Source organism: Carassius carassius, chromosome 21 (genome assembly GCF_963082965.1).
Source record: "Carassius carassius chromosome 21, fCarCar2.1, whole genome shotgun sequence".
NCBI classification, from domain to species: Eukaryota; Metazoa; Chordata; class Actinopteri; order Cypriniformes; family Cyprinidae; genus Carassius; species Carassius carassius.
Window position 1 is genome coordinate 27,969,872 of NC_081775.1, and position 27,639 is coordinate 27,997,510.

Consider the following 27,639-nt stretch of genomic DNA (forward strand, 5'->3'; position numbering starts at 1 on the left):
CACTGAGCCCTCCTCCTATGATTGACATTTTACAGTCAGTATCCATCAGGTGTATGGTAGGAAAGGTGTAGCCGGGTCCCCCTTTCATAAAATAAATAAATAAAAAGAATAACAACAACAACAATAATAATAATAATAATAACGAGAAAAAAAAGAAAACACTTTTCAGATTCATCAGATTCTGTTCCATTCTCTTTGGCTCAGACAGTGTAGCTACATACACTGCAGAACTGCAGAAACAACCAGAAGCTAATGTATAAGGTTCACAATATACTGTACAATGCATTTCATGTTCTTGTATAGACTGATAATTTTTTTTCTAAAACTAATGCTTTAAATTTTTAACAGATGGGCTAAAAAGGTACAGAAGAATAAAATATTACCTGAAAAGATTTGAAACAAGATATTTTACAGTTGATGAGTTTTTTTTTTATATATATACTCACTCCAGCAGGTGTCCTGAAGTTTTTTGAGTACATCCTCCACAGAGATTCCTTCAGTGCTTTCTCAGCGTCTCCAGGAGAATGTTCCTGCCGTGTGGTCTTTGACAGTCGAAGTGTCTGAATGTGTTTCTGATACTCACTTTGTAGCACATTCACATGTGCCTCAACAGACACTGAATCCTCCCCAACACAAGCTTCCTTCATCAGAACAACAGAAACAGATCATGCTTAGACCGTGACAGATATGAAAAACATCTAAATACTTACTGAACAAGGTGTTTTAGAAAAAAAATTATAATAAAAACATTGAACTGCATAAAAATTAAGATGATGGTCAGGCAGTGAAGAAGTGGAGTACATACAAAAAGGATTTAAATATCTGTAGTACAGTATCTTCCTTACATTAACCTGCACTAAGTGAAAATGTAAAATTGATTAACAGTGCAAAAATAAATGATGCATATGGCAGTGTGCTTATATATTCTACAATAACCTGCCAGTGGAGCACGTTCTGCTTTACTTTTCAGGTTTAGGGATGTGTCAGATGTGCTTAAAACTCAAACTTGACTGATTGTCATTTTCCAGCAAATAAAGATTACAACATCTTGTTACTACAATATTGTGTGTGATTATGTTGATAGAGATAAATCAATGGTTTAAAAACAATTTAACTTACACAGTCATTTCTTTCTATATTTCTCTGGAAAGGGTTCTTCACAACCAGTGTGTTGACAGCTTGAATATAATCTGCATAAGTTGGACACCTGGCAGAAAGGTGGAAACAAACTCTAAATTAGAGTGTTTTTTATTTTTATTTTGTCTAATCGTCTTCAGATTGTGAATTGTTCATAGTACAGTTGCAATAGAGGTGGTAATAATTATTATACTTACAGGATGTAAGTATAACGCAAAGGAAAAATTATGATCGTATTGTAACAAACTTATCTTTATATACATATTTGTGGTATATAAAGATAAACGTATAAATGATAAATAATTATCTCACGTCTTATCGCCACCACCTTGTCTAAGGAAATTACGTAAATGTATATTTTCCTGCTGATTGGCCACCACAGTAAAACTCCTTTCACCAATGAGAAACCTTTTGGCACGCCCCTACCTTTCGGCGCGCCCATTGCTCCAGGCTGCAGCTACCCCTGTCTCTTCTCTGACAAAGTCTTTCTCGCTGGCCTCTCTCTCTCTCTCTCCCCCTCCCTCTTCTGTTTGCTCTTTCTAACCTGTTCTGCTGGTCTGCCTTGATATGTGTTGAAAGTGATCTACGACCTCGGATCATTGGCTTGGTATCATTAGATCCACAAATGTTCCACTTCTTAATAAGTGACTGAACAGCAACGACAGGCATTTTTAAGGCTCTGGAAAAGTTTTTATATCCTTTTTCTTCTTCATAAAGTTCCACTACCTTGTAAGGCAGGTCTTTTGATAGATTTTTTCTTCTCCCCATGGCTCAGCTTTTTATAGACTGTTCAGTGCAACGACTTGAGAGCTGACTCAATGACCATTTACACAGACATGAATAGCAATTTAAAAAGCCATAGGTGTGGGACATTAACTTTTAATTGCTATTTAAATGTGTGTGTGTGTGTGTCACCCTGTGTGTCTGTAAAAAGGTAAAACAAACAACTGTAAACTTTTGATCAGGGCCATTTGGCTGTTTTCTGTTATCATTATGATTTAAAAGGAAGCCCAAAAACTATGTGATAATAAATGGCTTCATATCATCACTATTCCTAAATAAAAGGCGCTATCACTCATGTATTCAAAATCAATGCCAAAAATTCCTAATTTCATGCAAACATTTGAGTTCTATATATATATATATATATATTATATAGTAATTCAACAACATTTTTTCCCAAATTCAGACTAAATTTCTTGATATTGACTGATATTGTACATTCAATTGTGAACCCACATTCACAGATGCAAGCTCCTCACCTTTCAGTGACAACTCACTTTTTTAGATCAAAATAGATCACCTATAAGATTTGCTTATATCCAATGTCTATGTCTAAAATGATGTCTAAAAATGGTCAAATTTATGTATTTGGGGTCTGAGATGTGGAAACGGCGAAGAAAGAGAGAGAGGGCAAACATTTAGCATTTTAGGTCAGCATTCCCATCTAATCAGCCAATGTTGTCTTAACTAATTTAATCTTTTATAATTGTTCAAATTGTTTTACACATTGTTCAAAAACCACATTAAAATCACATATACACATGAGAAATTCATGTTCATTTTCTATATTCGTGGTAAAACAAAAGACTCGTACAAACACATTGCGTGAGCTCTACATGAGGCTTATGAGAAAACAGAGAGAAAGATAAGGAGAAAGGAGGAGAAAGGTTACAGATCCCAAATGTATTCTCTTTAGTACATGTCATTTCCAATCTAAATCATCTACACACACAAACATAATGATGCTTCCAGTCGGTGCTTCCACATACAGAGAGGTGAGCACCGGGCACTCTGTTGTTCTGTGAACCTCTAACGCTGCATAATAGTGTCGCTCTCAACATGTTAAGCACTTGAAATGTGAATGTACTAATGAATGCAGCACATTACGGCATGCGTCAATGGGTTTGCCTTTTAGGATTACATCAGACAATAAACCACTCTTATCTGCATTATTGTTCACCAGTATAAATGAGTCCCTAATAACATTCTTATTTCTAATTAAAGCTCAATCATATGTGGTCATCATCAAGTAATAAGGATGGCATGTTGAAAGTCACCTGACCTGGCTGAACAGTGGCTACTGGTGGCCGAAAGAGGAATTTTCAGAAGTGCTCTCTTAATCAAGACAAGGTCAAACATGACTTCCCTTGCCAATGGCTAGCTAGTGTTACATATAATTAAAGGCCATTGAAAAACAACACGCTTGGTGCTGTTTTTAAAAAGGTAAGAATTTAAAAAAAAAAAATGTGTATCTTTACAGTACATGCTTCATTGTGTTGCATTGTATGCAAAATTGCATTTTTAATATTCAGCTCCCACATGTAGTGCTTTTTTAATTGATTTTATTTCATTTTTTATTTTAAGGTCAAGTCATGCATGCAAAAAATACTAACCTCTGGATAATTCCCAGCATTTTGTTTCTTTCTTTGTGCAGTAAAATGTTAGGAACTGTTAAAGGAACAAAAGAAATGTTCATTTGCACCCAAGGCACATTGATGCAACCCCCGGTTTCCAGGACTAAAGTAACTGCTGGGGGCTCTGATGCTTGCCAGAGCGGTGACTCACTGTGGGGCTCCACTGCTCTGCATCAAACACACACACACAAACACACACACACTTCAGGTTTCCCCTCTCCTAACCCATCCTGTTTAATTATCATATAAATCAATGCTGTCACTGCAATTATGAATCAGGCTAGATATCCAAAACATAACACTCTAATAAGATTTAATGTGCTCAAAGTAGACATGGCAAGATACATTGAAATATTAATTCATATGTAAGGGTATGAAGGTTTTATTTAGGTTTAGTTTTCATAGAATAACCTATGGCTATCTATATATATATATATAGATAGCCATAGGTTGTTCTATGAAAACTAAAGAAATATAATAAAAATTGCTTACTTTTAAATGTATATAAAATATTTTTAATAATAATAAAATTTTGGAATAAAACCTTCATACCCTATATATATATATATATATATATATATATATATAGATATGTAGATATATAGATATAGATATATAATCAATTCATTCATTCATTAATTTATTTCCTCCACATTTCATTTTCAGGGTTATGGGACGTACCAACAACCATGACCCTGAAAATGAAACATGGAATAAATAAATGGATGAATGAATGAATTAATTAATTAATAAACAAATGAATGAATTAATATAATATTTATTTCTGCACTTATTCATTTAATTATGCAATGAAGATTCATTTATATATTTAAACATTTATTGAATTACTTAATTTTGCACAATTAGGCTTTCCATAGAATACAAACCAGTATTTGTTTTCTATATATATATATATATATATATATATATATATATATATATATATATATATATATATATATATATAGATAGATAGATAGATAGATAGATAGATAGATAGATAGATAGATAGATAGATAGATAGATAGATAGATAGATAGATAGATAGATAGATAGATAGATAGACTTATTCCTAAAGCTATCAACGTATATCTAAATTGAGAAGCCTTTTTAATGATAAATCTGATCCTATTACAAACAACTGCAATTAAACGTAATTTCTTAAATAAATAATATGTCAAAAATATGTAACAGCTCAGCATGACATGCAGTGGAACACGTCACAGCACACTGCACTCCCACTGCCTCTCCCCTGCGCATTCCGCCTGAATGGTACAGTCTGACTTGCTTGAACGGAATTCCGGTCAGCCCATTATGAGCCAATTTAATTTATTAGGGGTGGACTTTTTCGCCTCGTATCCCAATATCATGACTGCAGGGACGCATAATGTGCATAATCAACATAATCAGGGATATAACATGATAAAACATAGATATATTATAAGATTTTCATTTTAAATACTAAAGAATTAGTTCAATGGCATAATGACATGTTCCTCAACCTATCCAATGAGTGACTCCTGAATCTATTCGCAGCTGCTCTGTCGCTTCCATGATCCACTCCAGTCCGGATTTGGCCAGGAAAGGAACAGCTGCCGTAACGTTTTAGCAATTTCAGGACAGAAAGAGAAGTGGTGAGACATGCGGGGTCTAGAGGAGTCGCTCCAGCAGCACTGGAGATCGGACAAACAGCAGCAGCAGGAGTAGAGGATCATGGCCGAGGACTATTGGGAGCGCGCGGCCGCTTTGGGATATTATTATTGCTGTTAAGATTACACGAGCAACACACATTCACTCATTTACACAAGCACACACGGATCTCAACTCCACGGGTAAGTAAGCCATCCCGGATATTAATTCTGTCCCAATCTGATATTTCATCGCAAAGTGGGGAAAACATTAAATGGGACAGAAAAAGTAGATTTAGGCCGTTTTCGCGTGAGTTAATTCGCGCCGGACAGTCTGTGTGAAACCCGGTAACGTTAAGTCTGTCTGAATGGAAACCGAAATATTGTTTAATGATATATGCGAATGAACAACAGAACAAGTAAAATGAAGGAATAAAAAGGAATCATTCTCGCATTCCTGTACAATGGCTATTTAATGCTGGTCTTTAAAGCCAGCTAATAGCTAACGTGGCTAGCTAACCTGTTTATGTGTGGTTTACTGTGGATTAGTCAGCAGTCTGGCTGCAATCAAGGTTTAATTGAATTATTTTTACTTATTTATGGCTTGCCTGTGTAATTCTCTTATCATGAGGGAGTCTTCTGTATTATTCACTCATGTTGTGTTTTCTAATAATGTAATCTGAATTACCTCAGGGGCTTATACAGTATGGGTTTAATGAAGGTGTATGATCATTTTAAGCAATTTTGTTTAACATATTAATAACATATGCTATTAAAAATAGTATAAAGGGTAATATTTAATTAAATACCTTTTAGTGAGAGGAAAGATTGTCAATGACGTATTTTACGTTGGCATTGGCGTCTAGTGTTGACAGCGTGACGTCACTCATTCAAAACATGATGGGGGTGTTTTGTAAGTCTACGTCATAGTTGTAAATATGTACTATCGAATTCATGCTACCTTAGCGTTAAAGCTGTACTTGAATCCATTACTGGCATATAAAAGCCATAATGATCTTTCCAGCTCACCTTGATTTCCCAGCAGGTGAAACCACTTTTGGTGCAAGTTAAACTGATGGAATGGGGAAGGAGGAAGAGTGATCCAGTCCTACTCGTTCAAAACTTGTATGAGATGCAGTAATGAGAAGTCTCCTGAAACACTCAGTTCTGGTCAGATGGAGGCGTGTGTTTGACAGTTGCTGGTCTGATTCAGAATGGCATGTTGGAGGCATTGGGTGCATGTTGAGGGGGTTGGTTTGTGGAATATTATCATTAGGTTGTGACAGATGGTTTAGGAGTTTTTAACTTGGCTTTCCTCACCTAAATAGCCTTACACTGTTGTAGCATGCATAATTGCAATGCTTTAGTTAACTGGCATTCATCAACCTAAATTTAAGTGGTGGTCTCTATTGATTGCTTATTTAAGAGAATAAGGGAAAGCACTTGACCTTTGACTTCGGTGTTGGAAGTAATTGGCTTTGAAGCAGGACTAGAATAATTCAAGAGGAATGTGGATTGCTTGCAGAATTGTTCTGTAGTCGTTTTTAAGGGTATTTTAATTTTTAGTAATAGATGGGGAAAGATGAACTGAAATCTGTATATGCATGACCGATAAACAAAATGGGTACATCTTTGCCACAAATTCACAAAAAGCTTTTTCACATTTTGCACTTCTGTGTATTTTATTTCATTAAATTGCATTATGTAATCAACATTATCTCTATCTGTCATTCATTGAAAAACCTATACTTATCAAACATTGGCTTATTTTGGCTACATGATCTTGTTTTTGATGTTTTTACTTGCTCACAATTTTCCGAAATATTTCTGGCACATCTCTTAATTTGCTTTTTAAGTGGTGGATTTCTACATGGCACATTGTTGACAAATAAACTATTTCTTTGAGTAAGATAAAAAAAAATCTAACATAAGTTATATTTATTATTTTACAATAAGATATTTTATTTAATGATAGTAAACATACAATTAATATACATAAAATGCCTAGCAAAAAATGGAAATTAAAACTTGTCATAGAATTAAACAAAAAAAAATCTGCTAGTTAAATGCTAAAATAATTTTTTTTTCAGTTTTCTTTTTAAAATATTGTGTAACAAAAATGGAAATTAAAACAAAATAATAATAAAAGATGACAGTTAGTGCTGTCAAATGATTAATCACATTCAAAATAAAAAAATTGTTTACATAACATGCATGTGTACTGTGTATATTTATTATGTATATACATCATATATTTTGGAAATATTTACATATGTGATTAATCATTTGACAGCACTAATAACAATACATATAATTCACTAGAAAAAATTGGTTGGTTAAAAGCTAAAATAAAAATGACTTTTTAAAATATAGCACTTTCCTTAATATCTATTGATTGTGTGTTCCATAGCTTTGAGGCATATTTAACAAAGGCTGCATTCTTGGTTTCCTCCAACTGTTGTAATGGTCTTCGTTATTGCTGTATTTGAAACTCATAGAGCCCATAATGCCTCAGTGAATAACAGCGTCCAATTAGAAAGCAACCAACATGAGCTGGCTGATTTTTCTAGTTCTGGCATGTGTCACCAGCATAATAATATTGATGAGGTGCTGCGCTGTACAGACACTTTCTTCCACTTTTCCTCCGCCGCCGCCGTGGAGAAATGACAGCAGCACAAGTATGTTTGCGCTCAGAGGCTGGTTGATGTAGTGCTGTCTGGACCTGGTGTTCCAGAATCAGTCTCTAGGAAGGTCACCCCCGTCGGGGTGTCACCTTGTGTTTGGATGCATGTCAGTTTGGTTGGAGAGGGATGTTGGGGGCCTGTGGCCAACATGGACCGGTGCTTTGTTTGACTCTCTTGCTTATGATCAAATTAAAGATGTTTTACAGCAGAAAGGCTGTTTTTTGCTGCTTGACTGGTTAGGTTTGTATTTTGTAAACTCATCCACATGGACGAAGAACAGGCGGGCACTGTCAGCCGTCCGAACCCCATGAAGCATTTATTGACCTATAGAGTGGAAAACTGAGCCTCAGACTGCACCATATTGATGCAGCTCAGTTAAAGAAACACCTTGGCTCTGAAACCAAGCACCGAAAATATGTTTGCAGGAGAGTTGAGATGCAGTTAGTTCTGTGTTAGTTAGCAGTGGCCCACAGAATGCATGTCCTGCATGCTGTTTTGGTGGTCGACTGCTGCGGGCAGTAATGAAAAGAGATAGAAAGAGTCTTAAAGAGTCATCAACCCTGATTAAGTAGCACTAAGATGATGTCGAGAGCTGAAATGGCCCTTAACCCAATGTAGACCACTGCTGCTTTCCAGTGGGGCCGCAATCACTCAGCAGGTCATGAATGAAGCCAGTGTGGAGCGAAATTGATGGAGGGTAAACAGGTTAAGCTCATAACCATTGTCTTTGATTAGGCCTAAAAAAAAAAAAAGTTTGGTTCCGGTTGGTTGTCAGTTGAGGTCATTGGTCGGTAGGGATTTATTTTTTTTTATTTTTTTTTTTTTTCTCCAGTGGCAGTTTTACACACACACACACACACACACACACACACACACACACACACACACACACACACACACACACACACACACGCCACTGATTTTAAATGTGTGTACCGGTACTTTTACGACAGTGATTCTGTATTCCCGTTTAAAGTCTGTTGTTGCCATAGACACGCAAAACGCACACACACACACAAAAAGCCTTCGCGGGAGTTTGACAGGCGATCTCATAGTAGATTAACATGGAGGATTTGAACTTGAAAAACGGAGTGTACAGACATCTTTTTGTAGTCAAACAACATTCTTTGTTATGTTCATTTATGTGGTTTATTTGATTTTGATGCTATAAATTAACTATAAGCAAGAGACGATCAGTTAGTTTTAACTGATGATCTAGCTTACATCGATCTGTTCGACACATTCAAGAGCCACAAAACGGTATTTATTGTTTACATTTCTTTAAAAAATGACCACATTTGAAAGGTGAAATAACCAAATGAGACTTTGTTTCATATTAAAAGTAAGCTGGTAATGTTAATGTCCTGTCTGTCAGCATGTTGTCAGTGCCCTCTCTGTTCCGCGATATATTGTTTACTCCCCCCCTCCCCCCGTGTTTCTCTTAATTTTACGATTTCCAAACCTTAAGTTATAGCTCACTTTAGGAATTGACAGTTAAAGGGTTTTGATGCAATACTTAATGGTTTTTAACGGATTACTTAAGTGTAAAACAGCATTTAAAGGAAACTGTAATTTAATTAACGATGTGTGAAAGACCGTTCTTCCCCAGTCTCATAAAATAAATTTGGGTCGCACATAAATTGACAGGGTCGGTCGGAAACCGGAACCAAACAAATTTTTTTTTTAGGCCTTACTGAACTGATTAGGAAATGACTCCATTCATTTTGGCTCAGAGTAACAGATTTCCAGATTTTGTCAGCCATTCAAACACATGACTGATTGTTATTCAAAATGCAAAACATGATGAATATTATGCAAAATGTCCTTTAACAGTCAAGAGTTCCTCCTCTGAGCTGCTTGTCACATTGGTTTACGTAAACATGAGCAAAGGTTTGTGGATTTCCTGTTGACTGTCTGATTCAGGAGATCTGATTTGAGGCTGCTTGGTTCACCTTGAATTTATGGGTGAGATAAATAAAAGACACTTTAAATGCCTTGCCTTGATTGCTATTGCATCTGTCCCCTTTTATTCGCTCTTCTTTTCAACATTCATAATTTTTCGTCATCTTGGGTTTCAGGCGTGTGTTTCCGTGCTTCCCCCTCAGGGGGGAAAGGAAACACCACTCTCGCTATTTCAAGTATTTCAACTATTTATAGTCTTTTTTTAGTGTTAACCTTCCAACGGTTTGCTTGGAGTTCTTTAAAACCCTTGTTCTTGGGTGTCTGTACAATAAAATAAAATTAGTGAAGATTATCCTTTATCATCACTTGTTGTGTGATCTCAAAGTTTATGCATTCTGCTTAATGTGCCTTTAAACCCCTCAAGATTGGATTTTACACTGATTTATCACCTTGAAATACTGCTTTGATATGTATTTTTGTGTTTTAAAATGCTGTTTGACAAATTAAGAGTCAGTGCACTACTTTTGAGTGGCTTAGACAACTTCTATAAGCAGTTTTTCTAAAGAACATGTGGTCTGTTACTTGTTTGACATGTTAAATCTCTCTTAGCATGGACCACGATATATATCTGTACAGGAAACAAGTGTTTGAAATCGTAGACGAGTAGAATCTCGTCCTAAGGCAACTTGTTAGTGGGTCACATTAAGTCCAAGGACCCAAAGCTTGGATTTGCGGTTAAGATTGTTGCTCATCTTTTTGCCAAAACATGTGATTAGTCTAAAGGAAAGGCAAAACCTTCTGGCATATTTGTTGTTCCCTAAGAGAAGACCCTGTGTTCCCTAGAAGCACTGAGGTTAACTTGTTTTTTCTCTTTTAGGCTGTGTTGAATGGAATATTATCTTGATATATATATACTACATACTTTTGTATTACTTTTGTATTCATACTTTTTTAATATGTATTATTTTCCAATTTTAAAAATAATAATAATAACAATACTATTAAAATATAATATAAAATGTAAAAATGTTAAATATAAAATGTCATATATTTAAATTATAGAATTTATTTATTCATTTGTAAATAGTATATTTTAGGGCTGTAGCTATCAAATATTTTAGTAATCGAGTATTCTACCAAAAATTCCATCGATTAATCGAGTAAAATAAAATGTGTTTATGCTTAATTAAAGGGCAATATTAATTATGCAAGAGAAAATGAGACTCCTGGGTCTCTTAAAATGAACAACTAAGTTTCCTTTTTTAGAAAAAAAAATATTTGTATTTTTTTAAATGCATAGAATGCAATTCATACATCAAAAATAAACATTTAATTATTACCCATTGTTTCTCTGTCTGTACTTGTACTGTGAACAATGTAGAGCTGAAACAACGAATCGATTTAATCGATAAAAATCGATTATTAAAATAGTTGTCAACTAATTTAGTCATCGATTCGTTGCTAAATAATTTTTATTTGCCGTAAGCGGCTCATTTCGTGCATATTTCAAATCTGCGGTGACCAAAGTGTGGCAGTAATGAGCCACCGGAGGTTTTACTCAGCCAGTACAGCAGGAGAAGTAGCGAATAGCCAATAGCTGGCCTCGTTTTATGTCACGTGCTTCCCGAACAGCGTCTCTGCAGCATTTAGCGGGATGTGGGAGACTGGGAGTACTTTACTTTGAGCCTTCAAAAAAGAAGAGTAACCTGTAAACTCTGCACTACTGAACTGTTTAAGGGGACGTTCACATATTGCGTCTTTTGCGCGCTCAAGTTCGTTATTTCCAACACCGCACCGCATCGAGTTAAAAACATTTCAACTTTTCAGAATGCCGCAAGCGCACCACGGGTCATGTGACAAGAACTAACCAATCAGCTTCATCCTTTCCCTTAACAACGTTAAAAGCTCAGTCAAGATGAAAGGAACAGCTGATCATAGTTGTATATGGATTTCCATTTTGAAATAAATTTAGTAGCAGAGCTACTGCAAGCGATTTTTTGAGCTGCAAATCCATTTATCCTTTGCTGAAATTTCCGCGTCTTCAAGGAGAGAGCACGTTATGGTTGCTTAGCAAAGGCAGACGCCTCAGGGGCGCAACTGCACGAGCGCTTTGGAAAGAAGGAGAAAGCGGTGCGCCTAGCGTTTTCCACGCGTTTTTAGGCGCGATTTGTGAACGGCCCCTAAGACTTATTTGTGCAGATTCTCCAGTACAATGTTGTTTGCAAATGTTTAGTCGTAAAAGCTGATAACATTGCTTTTTAACAGTTAACATTTAAAGCTTTACAAACATGTTCTGTGATCAGTTTGTCGTTTACCAGTTCAAAATTCAGTCGTGCAGCCTAATTATGACTGAATGAGAGAGGTAAATGTTAAAGATATTTGAAATGCACTTTTTTTTCTAAGTATTCACTGCTCTTTTTCACACAGCAGGTTTTTTGTGTGTGTCCAATTTTTTTTCTGGACAACCTTCTGGTGGATTTTACTTGTGAGTTCCATTCAGGTTTCAGGCCATTGGCACTTTTTTCGAAGGATTGTTTACAATTTCACAGCAAAAGCTATAAAGCTGTTTCCCAGTAAATAATAAAATACAATGCACTGCAATTTTATTCTGTTTTATCCTTATTCTTGGTGAAAATATGTTCTGAAAGATTCCTTAATAAGCTTTGTTCGGGATGTTAAACTACTTTAGGAGCTCTAAGGACTGCCATGGTGAAAACATTATTTTAAATCTCCTAGTGAAATTTGCTAGAGTATGGGTCAGTGTTCAGATTGCAGAAGAGTTCGACAAAGGATTACTAACACAATAAAACAACTCCAGGTATATTTTTGATGAGGATATGACAGGGCAAAATGGTTAAAATCTCTTAAAAATCTATGCTGAAGGATAAAGACCATTTATTAATAATTTACTTGGGGAAAAAATGGAAAAAACTAAAATATAAGTACATAAACCGATTAATCGAGTAAAAAAATAATCGACAGATTAATCGATTATCAAAATAATCGTTAGTTGCAGCCCTAGAACAATGACAATAAGGTTGGCAGATGAATTAAGTGCATTTAAGTGCCATTCAGTTGGGGTTTTAAATAAAGCATTTTCTGATATGCACATTAAACATTAAACACAAAACATTAATTTAAATTATCTTTTAATTATTGAAAATTGACTTCACTTTTTGGTAAACAAAGGGGATTTACTATTAAAAATAAAACATGGAAGAAATGTTGTGTGATTAAACCTTTAAACCTTGTGATTTAAACCTTTTTTAGTAGTAGGCTATGTACATTCTGCTGAACAATACTCTTTAACCTGACTTTTATTTTGACGGGTTGGCGTAACTTTACAGTTCTGTGTATGTGATGTGACGCTAGTTTTACTCAAATCAAAAGGTCAAATGCTTATGAAGTGACAGAGTGTCAGAGCGGTTCTGGAGATGTTGTTCATGTGTTCACGTCCTTATTTAGTGAGACAGCAGACGCTGAAACACGCTTCAGCGTGTGTTAATAAAGGAAGACGCGCTTCTGCTCCATTCCTTAACAGAGACATGCAGAACATGCAGGATTCATATTTAAATAGACTGTTCCGGCTTAATATTTACAGATATTAGTCCATATCGTGATTTGATGTAAGTGCAATGACCTATTTTTTATTAATTCATTCAAAATTTGGCAAATTCCTTGCCATTCCGCGTTAAACTGTAAATTCCATTTTTATGACTGGATTCCACGATTCCCTCCACATTTTCTGCATCGCGCAAATCATAGGGCCTTAGTTGTGGTAGCTCTGTCTTGCAATGGACACACACCACGACGTTCTCTTTACGTTTGCCCGTGCCCTCAAATCAAAACACTGCTGACTCCTTGCAGTATGCGAAGCAGCGCTTGTGTCTCCTTCCGCTTTGTGGGTGACGTAAACGCGTTGTGTCACAAACGAATTGCGAAAGAACCTGACGGGAGATTTAAAATTAATTAAAAGAGGCTTTGAGGCAGAGGAATTTGCCTCGATCATTTTTTGTAATCGAGTTACTCGAGGAATCGTTTCAGGCCTAGTATATTTGCATTTTAGCCCCGCACACATTTGTATTTATTGTATAATTGTATATATTGTATTATATATATAATATGTACAATTCATTATTTATTGAAATATATACAGTACAGACCAAAAGTTTGGACACACCTTCTCATTCAAAGAGTTTTCTTTATTTTCATGACTATGAAAATTGTAGATTCACACTGAAGGCATCAAAACTATGAATTAACACATGTGGAATTATATATGGAATTATATACATAAAAAAGTGTGAAACAACTGAAAATGTCATATTCTAGGTTCTTCAAAGTAGCCACCTTTTGCTTTGATTAGTGCTTTGTACACTCTTGGCATTCTCTTGATGAGCTTCAAGAGGTAGTCACCTGAAATGGTCTTCCAACAGTCTTGAAGGAGTTCCCCGAGAGATGCTTAGCACTTGTTGGCCCTTTTGCCTTCTGTCTGCGGTCCAGCTCACCCCTAAACCATCTCGATTGGGTTCAGGTCCGGTGACTGTGGAGGCCAGGTCATCTGGCACAGCACCCCATCACTCTCCTTCTTGGTCAAATAGCCCTTGATGCCTACAGTGTGACTCTACAATTTTCATAGTCATGAAAATAAAGAAAACTCTTTGAATGAGAAGGTGTGTCCAAACTTTTGGTCTGTACTGTATGTTCTTTAGGAACTTCCAAAATTGCATGATATTATATAATTACAAAATAAATAAATAATAAATTGGGGGGGGGGGGGTTACTTTGCTAACTTAACAAACTAAACTAATTTCTAAGCCTAGCATATACAGTGCTTCAATTACCAGTATATATTTGTGCCATTTATCATTTGTAGCTACCATCATAACTGCAAAAGCCTAACTGGAAAGGCTCTTTTAATTACACAGTATGAGTGAAGAAGGACATATTAATTAGTGATGCACCGAAATGAAAATTCTGCGCCGAAACCGAAACCGAAAATTTAGGATGCACTTGGCCGAAAACCAAAACTGAAGCCGAAAATGGCTTGTTTTAAAAACGTATATATATATTGCTTGGATTTAATGGATCTGAATTGAAAAATCACAATATAATAATCAAACTTTTATTAACAGTTACATAACAAAACATAAAATATTTTTTACAATAAATAAATAATAATTATTCTTCAAGTTTTATGTTCCATCAAATAAAATTGTTTTTTAAAAATTGTGCAAAAAAATCCACAATTTTGGAGATTTTTGCAGAACAAATGTTACATATTGCAACTTTGGTGTCCTCTCGTATTGGGCTGTCACTTTTGTGAAAAAAAAATCCTGTTCGATTTTTGAGACATAGGCAAAGTGTTCATTGAATCGTTAGTAAATTGCCTATATTTGGCGTTGATCCGTTTTTCAACGCCAAATATAGGCAAATCCACCGACAACTAAACAGGCATTAGGGCGAACGTAAAGAGGGCGCTTGAGACGCGCACAAGTCAGCAATGTGGACTGCCATAACATCAATGAAAAACATTACTGAAGGCTACATTGATATTATGCATTAATAGGCTCTGTGTGTGTGTGTGTGTGTCAGAACCTGCAGTTGCTGTGTGACGCGCGTTCGCTGCGAGCGTATAGTGACGCGCTCTGAGAGAAGGCCGTTAAAATCGATTCCCTGTTTTCGTTTTCGAAACTTGTGTTGGTTGGTCCGATCGATTGTGCAGCTTTTGTGACAAGCTTTTTTTGATTGTGACAGCCCTTTGACATGCTTAATCTTTGATAGGCAGACGCGTGATAACAGCTCGACCGTGAGTGAAACCTAAGCGCTTGCGAACGGATGGGAGGGGCGGGTGACATTCATTTTCGGTTTACGTTTTCGGCTGTTTTTTTTTATTTCGGGCCGAAACCGATAATGCCATTTCTGCCGAAAATTTTCGGCGGCCGAAATTTCGGTGCACCCCTAATATTAATGCTTTATATTGTGTCCAGTTCTATTATCATACTGCAAATGGAAGGTCAGGTAGAGTGCAGTGCATTGTGGTATCTCACTTCTCACTGTGCTCTTGTTGTGTACTGCACATCTAGTAGGTCATTTTAGTGTTTTGTGCATACTGCAAAAAAGTACAAGTTACACGCTATTCTCAACAAACCCATAATCTCTGGATTTCACAGAACCGAGATGAATGTACATGGTCAAGTCTGTTCTGTGATCATTAACATGTGTTTAGTGCTTTCTCTCTGCACATACTCTCATATAATGAATCTGTTGAGATTTCTCTGAGAGTCTCCCAGTTGGATTCCTTGCATTTCAAGCCTAAATACACTTGAATCTGCTGTGTCTGCAATCCTTTATGCGATTGATTCATAAATGAAAACAATCACACTAAGAATGATTAGTGTGAAAACACTGTTGCTAGCCATTACTTATGTGTGTAGTTAAAGTTGGCTGTGTAATTTGTTTATTGTAGGGGTGATCTCTCACCATGAACCTCTTCCAGTTACTGTCTCTCACTTTGATGTCCACTCCGTAGAGCGCCATCCGCTCAAATAACGTTCAGTGCTTCTGAAATAAACAAATTTGTCCTTTGAGTCACCTCTCTGCTCCATGTTTGTCTTTACACATAATTTAAAGCTAATATTTATCCTAGAATATGTTAACACATTCCATTACAGTCTTAAGAGGAGAGCATCCTTGAAAATGCATGACTTTTTGTGTCCAGTAATCACAGAGGATATCAAATGAATCAGGAATCAGCGTGTAAGGTTCTGCTTGTGGATTTGTGTCTATAACAGAGCGGTTGAACAGTGGCAGCCCCTCCACCCCCCTCACCTCAGCCCCCCATACCCCCACTGATGGACCGCATGAGGAAGATCAAACGGCAGCTGTCCCTGACGCTGCGAGGGGGTAACAGCGGGGACAAGACCTTGAGCGAGACCATCAGCTCTCAGGACACAGGAGCACACAGTGATTCCGGTACGGTAACATTCACTTTCTTGCAATACAATGCGAAAGCCATACTTGATTTCTAGTGCAGAATTTGGCATACACTGGTTTACTGAACATGGATGTGACCGTATTTGATCGGTAAACATAGAAGGCTGCACGATTTTGGAAAAATTTAATAAAATTGCAATTTAAAATGTGATGAAAAAAATGACAGGTTTGAAAATGTTTCATAAATACAAATTTATATTAATAGTATAAGATAATAATAATTCTTATTAATAATAAAAGTTCATAAAAATAAATAAAAATAATTATGATATTTTTTATTATTGCCATTATTATATATATATATATATAACTAAATAATAACTTTAAAAATCTATTGTAGATTTTATTTGACTGTAAAATAATAAAAAAGTAGTTTTTAAGGAAATTGTTTAATAATATTGTTTTACAACTGTAAAATTACAATGCTAATAACGGTAATGGTCTTAATTTTTATTTGATTTTTTTCAAATGTTAAACCATCAAACTTTTATTTTGATGGATAAAACACATGGAGCCCTTAAAGGGATAGTTAAGCCAAAATTAAAATTCTATCATCATTTGATTACTCTCCACCTGTTCCAAACCTGTTTTATTGTCTGTCTTCTGTTAAAAAAAAAAAGAGAGAGAGAAAAACAAGATATTTAGAAAAATGTTTGTAACCAAAGAGTTGACAGTTGCCATTCACTTTTTCGTAACTATGGAAGTCATTGGCTACTGTCAACTATTTGGTTGCCAACATTATTCACAATATCTTTTTTGTTTTTGTGCTCAACAGAAGAAAGAAACTCGTATGAGTTCGGAACAGCAGAGTGTGTAAATGATGACAGAACTCTTTTGATAAGTGCTTCTCATTACAAGTATGTGAAGATGGTTGGCGGATATTGCATTCCTATATGCAGTGTTGGGGAGTAACTAGTTACATGTAACGGCGTTATGTAATTTAATTACAAAATTATTGTAACTGTAATTAGTTACAGTTACTACGAAAAAATGAGTAATTAAATTACAGTTACTTATGAAATTTTTAACGATTACAAAGGGGATTACATTTGAATATTTACACACATCCACATACAGATTTAACTGATTTCTTTCCCAGATTGCACTGACTATTCTGAGACATACCGCCCTAATAATTTCCGGGATGCGGAAATACAGTCTGGTTCGTAGAATGGTACACTTGAATCAAAACATGACATCGACTAGTGTCTGTGAATATTAAGCCCCAAAAATGCAATATATGACTTGCACATTCTGCGTGTCTGTGGAAATCAGGCGCGGACTGGACACCGGGAGAACCGGGACAATTCCCGGTGGCCTGGCAGCCGATTTTGCCCCACTATTTAATATCATTATTGTATAATTGCCTGCCGAATGTACTAACGCGATCATTTGCGAATCCGCCATTTGATAATTAAATCTCTAATAAGTCATGAATTGTTAGTCATGACTCGCGCGCTCTCCGCACCTCCGCCAAACGGTTTCGATCAGAGTAATCAATGCGAGAGAGAGAGAGAGAGAGAGAGAGAGAGAGAGAGAGAGAGAGAAAGAGAGAGAGAGAGAGAGAAAGAGAGACAGAGAGAATAGAGTGGACTGCTGGAGCAAAGAAGCAGAACTCCTGTTCAGGGTTTCAGGTCAGTTTTATCTGTAAAGATGCTTTTTTGTCTTTGTTTCTTTATTTAATTAATCAAGCAGCACGTTGCTCATCAGTCATCACTCGAAATACTATATAAAGGACATCATTATTATCTGTTGTAATGTTACAGTAGGAATTTAGCTGAAAAACAATCAGATTTTTTTATAGGTTTAGGGGGAGCTACGGACAGACAACAACACAACCCTTACGAAAATTAACATTTTAATATTTAACTATAAATCCAGAGAAAATGGTTACTATTGTTTAACTGTGATAACCAAACATGTAAAATTATTTTACAAATGTATTTATTTAAAAATAAATACATATCCATTTGCAAAAAAAAACAAAAACAAAACAAGGTTATTTGACTTTTATATAGGCTAATAAAAGCAAGGTTAATTTTTGTAAGGGAAAAATATGACTCGTGTACAGTATTAGGATTTTTCTATAAAGATATTGTAGTATTGTAGAGTATTGTATTGTAAAGTATAGTTTTGTTCAATCTTGAGTATTAAAGTCATGAGAGAGATGGATAACAGGGCAAAATAAAGAGACTGAAGAGAAAAAAGGAAGTGAAGGTGCAGTTCAGGAGGGAACTTTTAATTATTTTGCATGTCCCCAAATTAAAGATTTAAACCTTTTGTTATGTCAGGTCCATACAAAAAAATAATTTTGTCCATGATTTTGTTTGTATGAGTTTGAATTTTCCAGTCAGATTTTTTTTCCCAGTCTGCCCCTCCTGTAAATTAATGGCAAAGACATGGTTTCATTTACTACACATAAGCCTACTGAAGCTCGCAGTGTTTTCAACCTCTGCCGTCTCAATATAGGAGTACACGAGCACATAAACATAATTTCTAGAACTGCTCTGTGTCACTTCATGTGCATTTTACTTATTTTGAGAAAACTATCATCATATCATATACAAAGAGACAGCAGTTTAAAAAAAAACACCAATGTTTCAGGAGTTTATTACACAGAATACGTCACATGCTTATTAGATAAATGTATTTAAGTTGATGTATATGCTTTCATTTATTATTCTATAATTTTCACAAATTTAGAAAAGTAATCAAAAAGTACTCAAAAGTAATTAGTTACATTACTTTAATAAAGTAATTGAAAAAGTTACACTACTATTACATTTTAAACAGGGTAACTTGTAATCTGTAACCTATTACATTTCCAAAGTAACCTTCCCAACACTGCCTATATGTATGTGTCAGCCGAGCTGCTGTGAGATGCTAAAAACACCTGTATATAATGAGCCACTTGCGTGTAAGAATGCAGTGCATATATTTATGTAATTAAGTAACATTTGCGATGTAATAGTAGCACTTGAGTAAAGCCATATGGCAATTTTTTTGATTAATCGTGCAGCTCTAGTGACCATGGTGATTGTTTTATTATCTTATCAGTAAACCGGGATGGAATCTACATCTGCAGAATTCCGCAGAACTCAAATGCTTGTCATGCATAAAATTCTTTTCTTTCTTGTTTGTTTGTTTAAAAACAAATAAGGATATAATGCTACATTTAACACAATTGGTCATGTTTAACTCCATTCCACTATATTCCACAAACACAGTTGATGCAGAAGTTGTACAGATTTGGCCGACTTATCTGTTTAATGATGACTAATCAAAGTTAGTGTGATTAAGCATATCTAACATAACATTACAACATAATTATGTTTCATCTCTAGGTCGTCCCAGTAATTCCTTCCCGATACTGGGACGTGCATGAAGCTCTGTGGCATGTAATAATATTTCAGATGCTCATAACCAGAGTGTATGTGATTGTGTGTGTGTGTGTGTGTGAGAGAGAGAGCATTCTTACCGGAGGGGATAAAAACAGCTCAAATTCAGCGCCATCTGTACAATCTGTTCTAGGGTTTTTATATAATGGCAGTCAGAAAGTTGCCAGAATTGTTGCAAATGGCCAGACTTCAAAAAGAGCATTTAGTCTGTCAGCAGACCACTTTAAGTGCCTAAATCTCTAAAAAGAATTGCTAATTTCCTTTTTATGTTTATTGGTTAATGTGAGATCTGTGGCTTTTACTTTTGCTGCTGTAAATTTGGAACAGAGTAGCTATGAACTTTAATACAGTGAATTTTCATTACAGCAGTGTTTTCTTTCACTGTTCAGTGGAGGTGCTGTATTTGAATCTACGGCTCCATGGCAAAAGAAATTACATTTTAAATGAGTTGAGCTTTCAGTCTGAATTGCGAAAAGACAGTGCATTTTCTATTGTTTTCTTTGCTGACAGCATGCAACAGAAAACCCAGTTCTATTTATGACCAATTGATGTTAATATAACAGTGCATATTTCAAAGGAGTTTTGTTATAAATGTTAAGGTAGTTCTGAAAAAAAAAAAAGTTTAGTAACTGATTTACAGGCATAAAATCTCTCTTAAAGGGATACTTCACCCTAAAATAAAAATTGTCATAATTTTCTCACATTGTATGCCTTTTGGTCTGCTGTGGAACACAAGAAAAGATATTTGGAGAAATGTTGAGTTTTTTCTTTTTAGTGGAAGTTCTCCATAAATATTTGGAGCAACAATATGGTTAGTAAATAGTTGCATAATTAAAATGTTTGGGTGTACTGTCCCTTTAAGGAAGCGTTAATGCCAACTGCATTTGCTATGTGTTTAACCTCCATAATTAGATATATTTAATATTCAGCAGGAAATTATGTAGAGTGAAACAACATAATTTTGTCCATCAGAATCTGATTTGATTAGGTTATTATTATTTCTTCAGAAAATAAGTCGTTTTAGGTGGAGAATGCGCTATATTTCAAAGAATTCTGTAAACATATTTGTACCTATAATTTGCTTGCACTGAAGAGCATACAATACATTTAAAAAGCAAGTAAATGGGGTCGATGTTCACTTTAAAAGTCCCGATACTTTCTAGAAGCAAGTACAAAGCTCAAGGCTATGCTTTCATCCATGTGGTTTCAAGAAAGTCTTTCAGCCATTCGTCACTGAATGCATATACATTCACCTCTGCCTCCCTTCGTGTTGCCTGCCAGTGTGATACGGGTATGCAGCATAAAAGCATTGCATTAAAACATCGAAATGAGTTTTAAAGCCAATCTATCCGTTATACCCAAGGACTGGCTATGGCTTTGCGTGCATTGAGCTAAGCTACTGTCTCCTGCCTGCTGTTACCCCCTCTGACCAATCAGCATGTGTCTTCTAGCATGGCTTTCCATCTCGAGCTAACTGCACTGACAGATCCTGCTCATCTCAGATCCAACAGTTTCAAAGAAACAGCTTCAGTTCAACATCTGTCTCCATAAACGATTCACCCAAGTCGATAATATATATGTACATGCTATATATTCTAATTACCATATGCAAATACATCATCATATTGACCCAGAAAATCCATCTCATTCTTTTGTAGTGTGTTTTGGCATTTCTCCAAACCCTGCACTAATTTGAAAGGCGTTTGGCTTTCATATGCTGATGAATCGATGCCCTTGTGTGTCGTTTTTATCGCAGAGCATCATTAGAAACAATTACCGGCAGCGAGAAAATAAATTTATCAGTGTTGTTGCTAAATAATTCTGGCCCCTTGTACGTCATTTACTAACACTGAAGATGTTCCTTGTAAATCGATCTTCTTTTCTTTAACAGTTTTAGAAAAATGATTGCATGCTCTAAAATTTGACTTTTTCTGTTTTTATTTTAATATTTCCTCTCTTTTTTTTCTTCTTGTCCTGTGACCTTTCCCCCCAAACCTTGATTTTCTCCCTTTTCCTTCTTCTCTGTTAATCATATACTTGCTACCCAACATTACCATTTCATCCGAACCATATCACTCATTCCCAACCACTTCTTCTTCTTTTTTTTTTAATCTTCATAATACACTTATCTTCTTTATTCACCCCTTTTCCTTTCACTTCTGCTCCGTTTTCTTTTTCCTATCTGTAACGCTCCTGCCACATTTACATTCTCCTTCCCTGCTCCTTCTCTGCCCTCGTCCTCATTTCCTCTGTGTGTCGTCCTCCTCCCCTCTCCTCCCTCTCAGAGGCCATGCCAGTTGGAGGCAGTGGTGGTCTGCGGGGTTCAGTGAGAGGTTCGGGGGGTTCCTTCAGCATGCACTCCCTCCTGCAGTCCTACAGCAGCGCCCTGCGCAGACCACGCACCCTGGGCCGCAGTCTCAGCTCCTATCTCAACCACACCACGCGCCTCGGTACTTTCACACGCATGTACACGCATGCACACAGAGGACGAGAGTGTGATGTGTGTAAGGTTGCACAGTAGGGATGGGAATCGCAAGGAATTTTAACAGCTTCGTTTCCGATTTCGTGTTCCTTATTGCTTCACTTAATGATTGTTATTGCATTCTCACTTCCACTTGGCCCGTTGTCAAACAATGAGATAATTTTAGCAGAACAGTAATGACAAAGCAACTTCTCTGTCTTTATTTGTCTTAAAGGGTTACTTCACCCCAAAATGAAAATTTGGTCATTAATCACTTACCCAAGTGTCGTTCTAAACCCGCAAAAGCTTAGTTCGTCTTTGGAACACAATTTAAGATATTTTGGATGAAAACCAGGAGTCTTTTAGTAACTTACACTGTCAAGGTCCAGAAAAGTATGAAAGCATCGTCAGAATAGTCCATGTGCCATCAGTGGTTCAACCGTAATGTTATGAAGCGACGAAAATACTTTTTGTATGTGAATAAAACAACAATAATGATTTTATTCAACAATTTGTCTCCTCTGTGTCTTCCGTATCACCATTCCGTATCTAGCACCATTTTGGAGAGCGAATGGCTATTCTGTGTCAGCCACACAATAAGGATATGTTTTCTACACATATTTACGTATTTGATTTGAAAGAAAACAGTGCATCCGTGTTGCTGACACAGAAAAGCGTATACTGCCTGCGTTCAGCTCTTATTCTCCAAAATGGCGCTACGGTGACACAGAGGCGACAAATTGTTGAATAAAGTTATTTTGGTTTTCTTCACGTACAAAAAGAATTTTCGCAACATTCATAACGTTACGGTTGAACCACTGATGGCAGATGGACTATTCTGAAGATGCTTTTCATACTTTTCTGGACCCTGACAGTGTAATTTATTTGGCAGTCTATGGGACAGTCACAAACCTCCCAGTTTTCATCCAAAATATCTTAAATTGTTTTCTGAAGACAAACAAAGCTTTTACGGGTATGGAACCACATGGGGATAAGTGATTAATGTCAAGATTTTCATTTTGGGGTGGAGTATACCTTTAAAGGAATAGTTCACCCAAAAATGAGATTCCTGTCATCATTTACACAGCCTCAAGTTGTTACAAACCTTTATGAATTTCTTTCGTCTGCTTCAAAAGAAGACATTGTGAAGAATGTTGGAATGTGTGCTGGTCCCTATTCATAGCTTTCAGTCATGTGACCGGCTCAAAGATCTGGAGGGCAAAACATCCATAGAACTGCAGGACAAGCCAGTCAATGTTTCATGTTTGACAGCCGCAAATAGGGTATTTAGACCCCTCTCAAAAGAATAAAACAAGGTATGTGAACAAAATGCAGGTTTTGGCCATTTGCAATCCATATTGAGCGCCCACAGCAATATTTCAATCATTAAACAGTTCGACAAAACAAGGTAAAATGCTTAAAGTGCCTTAATATATTTAAAACAGTAATATTTTTATATTATGCATGCATAGAACAAAATATACATAATAAGGTGTTTTCTAAATTTCGCCTTTTAAAATCTGCGTTTTACTACATTACAACCTAATGCAAACTGCGTAAAAATAACTGGCAGTCAGTGGAGGAAAGTTTTGTTTTGCCCTCCTGGTGGGCGTTCCTATGAATGTGTGACGTAATGTGAAAACTATCAATTGACTTCCATTAATTAAACAAAAAAAATGTGTTTGTTTACCGATCTCTTCAAAATGTCATCTTTTGTGTTCAGCATAAGAAAGAAATTAATCCAGGTTTGGAATAATTTGAAGGTGGGTAAATGATGACAGAATTAAAATTTTTGTAAAACCCATAGTCATAGGGTTTAGGAGGGATAAAGACCGCAAAGATACAATAATGTTTTTCAGGAACTGTAAAATTGCTTCGGATCTGTTGTTACTGTTCTGCTGAAATGATCTCATACAATACACGCCTGCAAAACAGCATATGTATCCTGAAACGGTGCATTTATAGGTGACATTTTAATTGTAAAAAGCAATGTATTTAAGCAGTCCTGCTTAAATTGAATGTTGAATTAAAAAAACACTCAAAATTAAAATAAAAAACGACTTCCGTCCACAACGATCTAAGAATGCAGAAGTTTCAAGACTCTTAGTAGAACTGAGTGTCATAAAATTATTTTACTATATTTTATTAAGAAACAGAAACCAGTTCTTTCCCAGATTTTCCGATTCCCAGCCTTGCTGTTGTGAAATGCAGCATAGACATATACACTATTACAGTGGTTCTCAATTTGTGGATTGCAACCCAGGTAAAAAATTTGTTAAATGCTAATGATAAAATGCAGCTAACCATATAATTATGCATAAGTAGGAGAGCAAAAAAATATGATTATCAAGAGAAGGAGAAATACACATTTCCCATATCTTTTGTTGTTGAAAGCCATGCATCCAATCAGACAATACAGTATTTTCATATTTTTACCAATGTCACTGGGTAGAAGATAACCAAATTAGACATCAACATGCAGAAGTTGCTTTATATCAGTCACTCAATCAAAATGTATTTCTATAGCACCTTTCAAACAAATACAAAGCAATATGCAAATGTAAACAAGCAATTGACACAACATACTGTACAAGCAATGACATTAACACTTAAGAAATGTTAATCAAAAATATAAAGCAAAATAGAATAGAAATAAATGGTAATGATGTAAATAAAATAATCATGAATCATGGGATTATAAATCATAGCATTGATTATAAGACACTACATTAAAGGCAGATTTAATAAGTGGGTTGACATGCCCTCATCTCAAAGCTTGAATAAAATACATGCTAAGTAAAACATGATACAGCCTAAACCGCATCAATTTTTGGCTGCTAAGAGCATAAAACCGTTGACAATTCAAGAGAAATGTGAAACATTTTCCTGTCAAGTAGTTATTCATTTATAGGTTTTTTAGGATTAGTTAGGGTTTAATTTTGTGCTACTCATGATTCTGGTTTGCCTGGGTCGCTTCTTGATGTTTAATGTAGAATCTGCATCCTGAAGCAAAATCAGTTGAGAACCACTTCACTATTATACACGGATAGACAGGCTGAGTGACTGTGTGTGTGTGTGTGTGGAGTGAGAGGGGGAGGTAGGTTGTGTTATGGTTTAATGGGGGGATGGGACAGTGAGTGAATAAATGAGTGTTCTTTTTTTTTTGTGTGTGGGTACAAGACGGATCTCCTTTCAGAGCAGCTAAGTAGTTCCTCAGCTGTAGTGTGGTATGAATCTTAGAATCATATAAATGCATCAGAGACAGACAGATAAATGTGCAAGAGATGCATTTGGAGATTATTGCAGGCTCACAGATGATACATCAGCATTACTTTGGCTTTAAAATAGAAAAATGAAGTGGCGGAAAGTCGTTTAGAAACAACAAATTTGATTTACTCAATACATTTTACCAATATCATCTGAATCGTGCCGTCGGCATAGCATGCCAGTGTTTTTATGTGTGTGGTTGTGTCTGTAAATGCAGAAATCGTCCATGAGGATGTAAAAATGGGTTCCGATGGAGAAAGCGATCAGGCTTCGGCCACTTCCTCTGAGGAGGTGCATAGCCCCGTCCGAGTTCGTCTGAGAAACAATCCCGGTCGCAAAATTTCCACAGAGGTATGTTCACGTTTCTGACCATGCTTTACTATTTTTTTCTAGTCAGTATTTTGTGGGACACCTGAATAATATATGATGTGTTTGGTAAGAAATACATGGCTTAGCTTTGTTTTTGTTATGTTTGCTTGAGTTAAACCGTGTACCACGTAATAACCATTCGCTTGTTTGTTGCTATTGAAGGTACATCAGTTGCGTGTGACTAATGGTGCATTGTGGGTACTGAAAATGCTCCACCCAATAGTACCCATCAGTTAGATGACTAGCCTGCGGGCCATATGGGTTATTACTGTTGTGGAGTGTAACGAAACCTTTAGGCCTTAACTAATAATGGTTCCCCCTCCTCCTCCTTTACTCTCAGGACATAAACAAACGTCTGTCTCTGCCTGCCGATATCAGGCTTCCTGATGGCTACCTGGAGAAATTCAGCCTCAACAGCCCCCTGTTTGACAAACCGCTCAGCCGGAGATTACGCAGAGTATCGCTGGTAATGCCTCTCTGTTGGTTTTCTTTCTTTTAACCTCTTTCCTTTTTTTCAGCCTCTGCTTGTGCCTGATTTTCTGCTCAAATCCAATTCGTGAGGTGGTTTCTCCTTTTCATTGTGGCCCTCGAGATACTATTTCAAATGATTTCATAACATCATTAATTATGATAGAATGTTTCCATAACTAATCATACAAAGTGAATCCAGTTATAAATGAAAGATAGAAACAGAAATGACCAAACTGAATTGTTCATATTTATTTAGATGAGAAAATTGACTGTGATTTGTATTTATATATATATATATATATATATATATTTTTTTTTTTTTGTCTTTTTTAAACTGTACCTGACTGTAAAACTTTATTATATATATATACAGGAAACTTGCGTTAAAGGCCATAAAAAAACTGTTTACAGAAGATAAAAAAATTAAAAATAAATTTATATATATATAATTTATTTTTTATTTTTTTAACAAGTATCAAATTGAAAGGCTGTATATTATTCTTTTTTATTTTGTATCTATTTTTATTAATAAAAATAATTGCATAAAATAATAAACAAATATTAGGACATTATTTTTCTTGTTGTATCATTATTATTATTATTATTATTATTGCTATTAAGTTTTTTTTTTTCTTTGATTAGTCCTGAGTTTGTCATATACATAACCCCTGATCCTGGCATAAAATCAAATAGTTATTTTTTATTTTTATTTTTTTAGCAAATTTTAATTTGGACTTAAATCAATTTAATATGATTAATTAAACTGATGCCCTCCAATTTCTGTCTTTGTTTTCTTTTGCCACCAGTTCTTTTGCTCTATCCTTCATTCTCCTTCACTCTCTCTCTTTGAGTGTCTCTTCTTTTCTCCTTGACTTGTCTTGTTTGTTCAGGGTCACATTATCAGTGCTT

The 27,639-nt window shown here is 35.8% G+C and overlaps 1 protein-coding gene across 2 annotated transcripts in view; it reads left to right on the forward strand.

Annotated features, from left to right (window-relative positions):
* The first annotated feature begins 4,997 nt into the window (after positions 1-4,997).
* LOC132098049 (cyclin-dependent kinase 16-like) overlaps positions 4,998-27,639 on the forward strand; it is a 33,390-nt gene continuing 10,748 nt past the window's right edge. The window contains exons 1-5 of one of the 2 annotated variants that reach the window (XM_059504155.1): positions 4,998-5,386; positions 16,563-16,743; positions 22,448-22,612; positions 26,108-26,241; positions 26,600-26,725. In XM_059504155.1, the coding sequence (XP_059360138.1) occupies positions 16,623-16,743; positions 22,448-22,612; positions 26,108-26,241; positions 26,600-26,725 (546 nt within the window). In that variant the 5' untranslated portion in view covers positions 4,998-5,386; positions 16,563-16,622. The remainder of the gene's footprint in view (positions 5,387-16,562; positions 16,744-22,447; positions 22,613-26,107; positions 26,242-26,599; positions 26,726-27,639) is intronic. The other variant, XM_059504156.1, reaches the window with a different exon arrangement.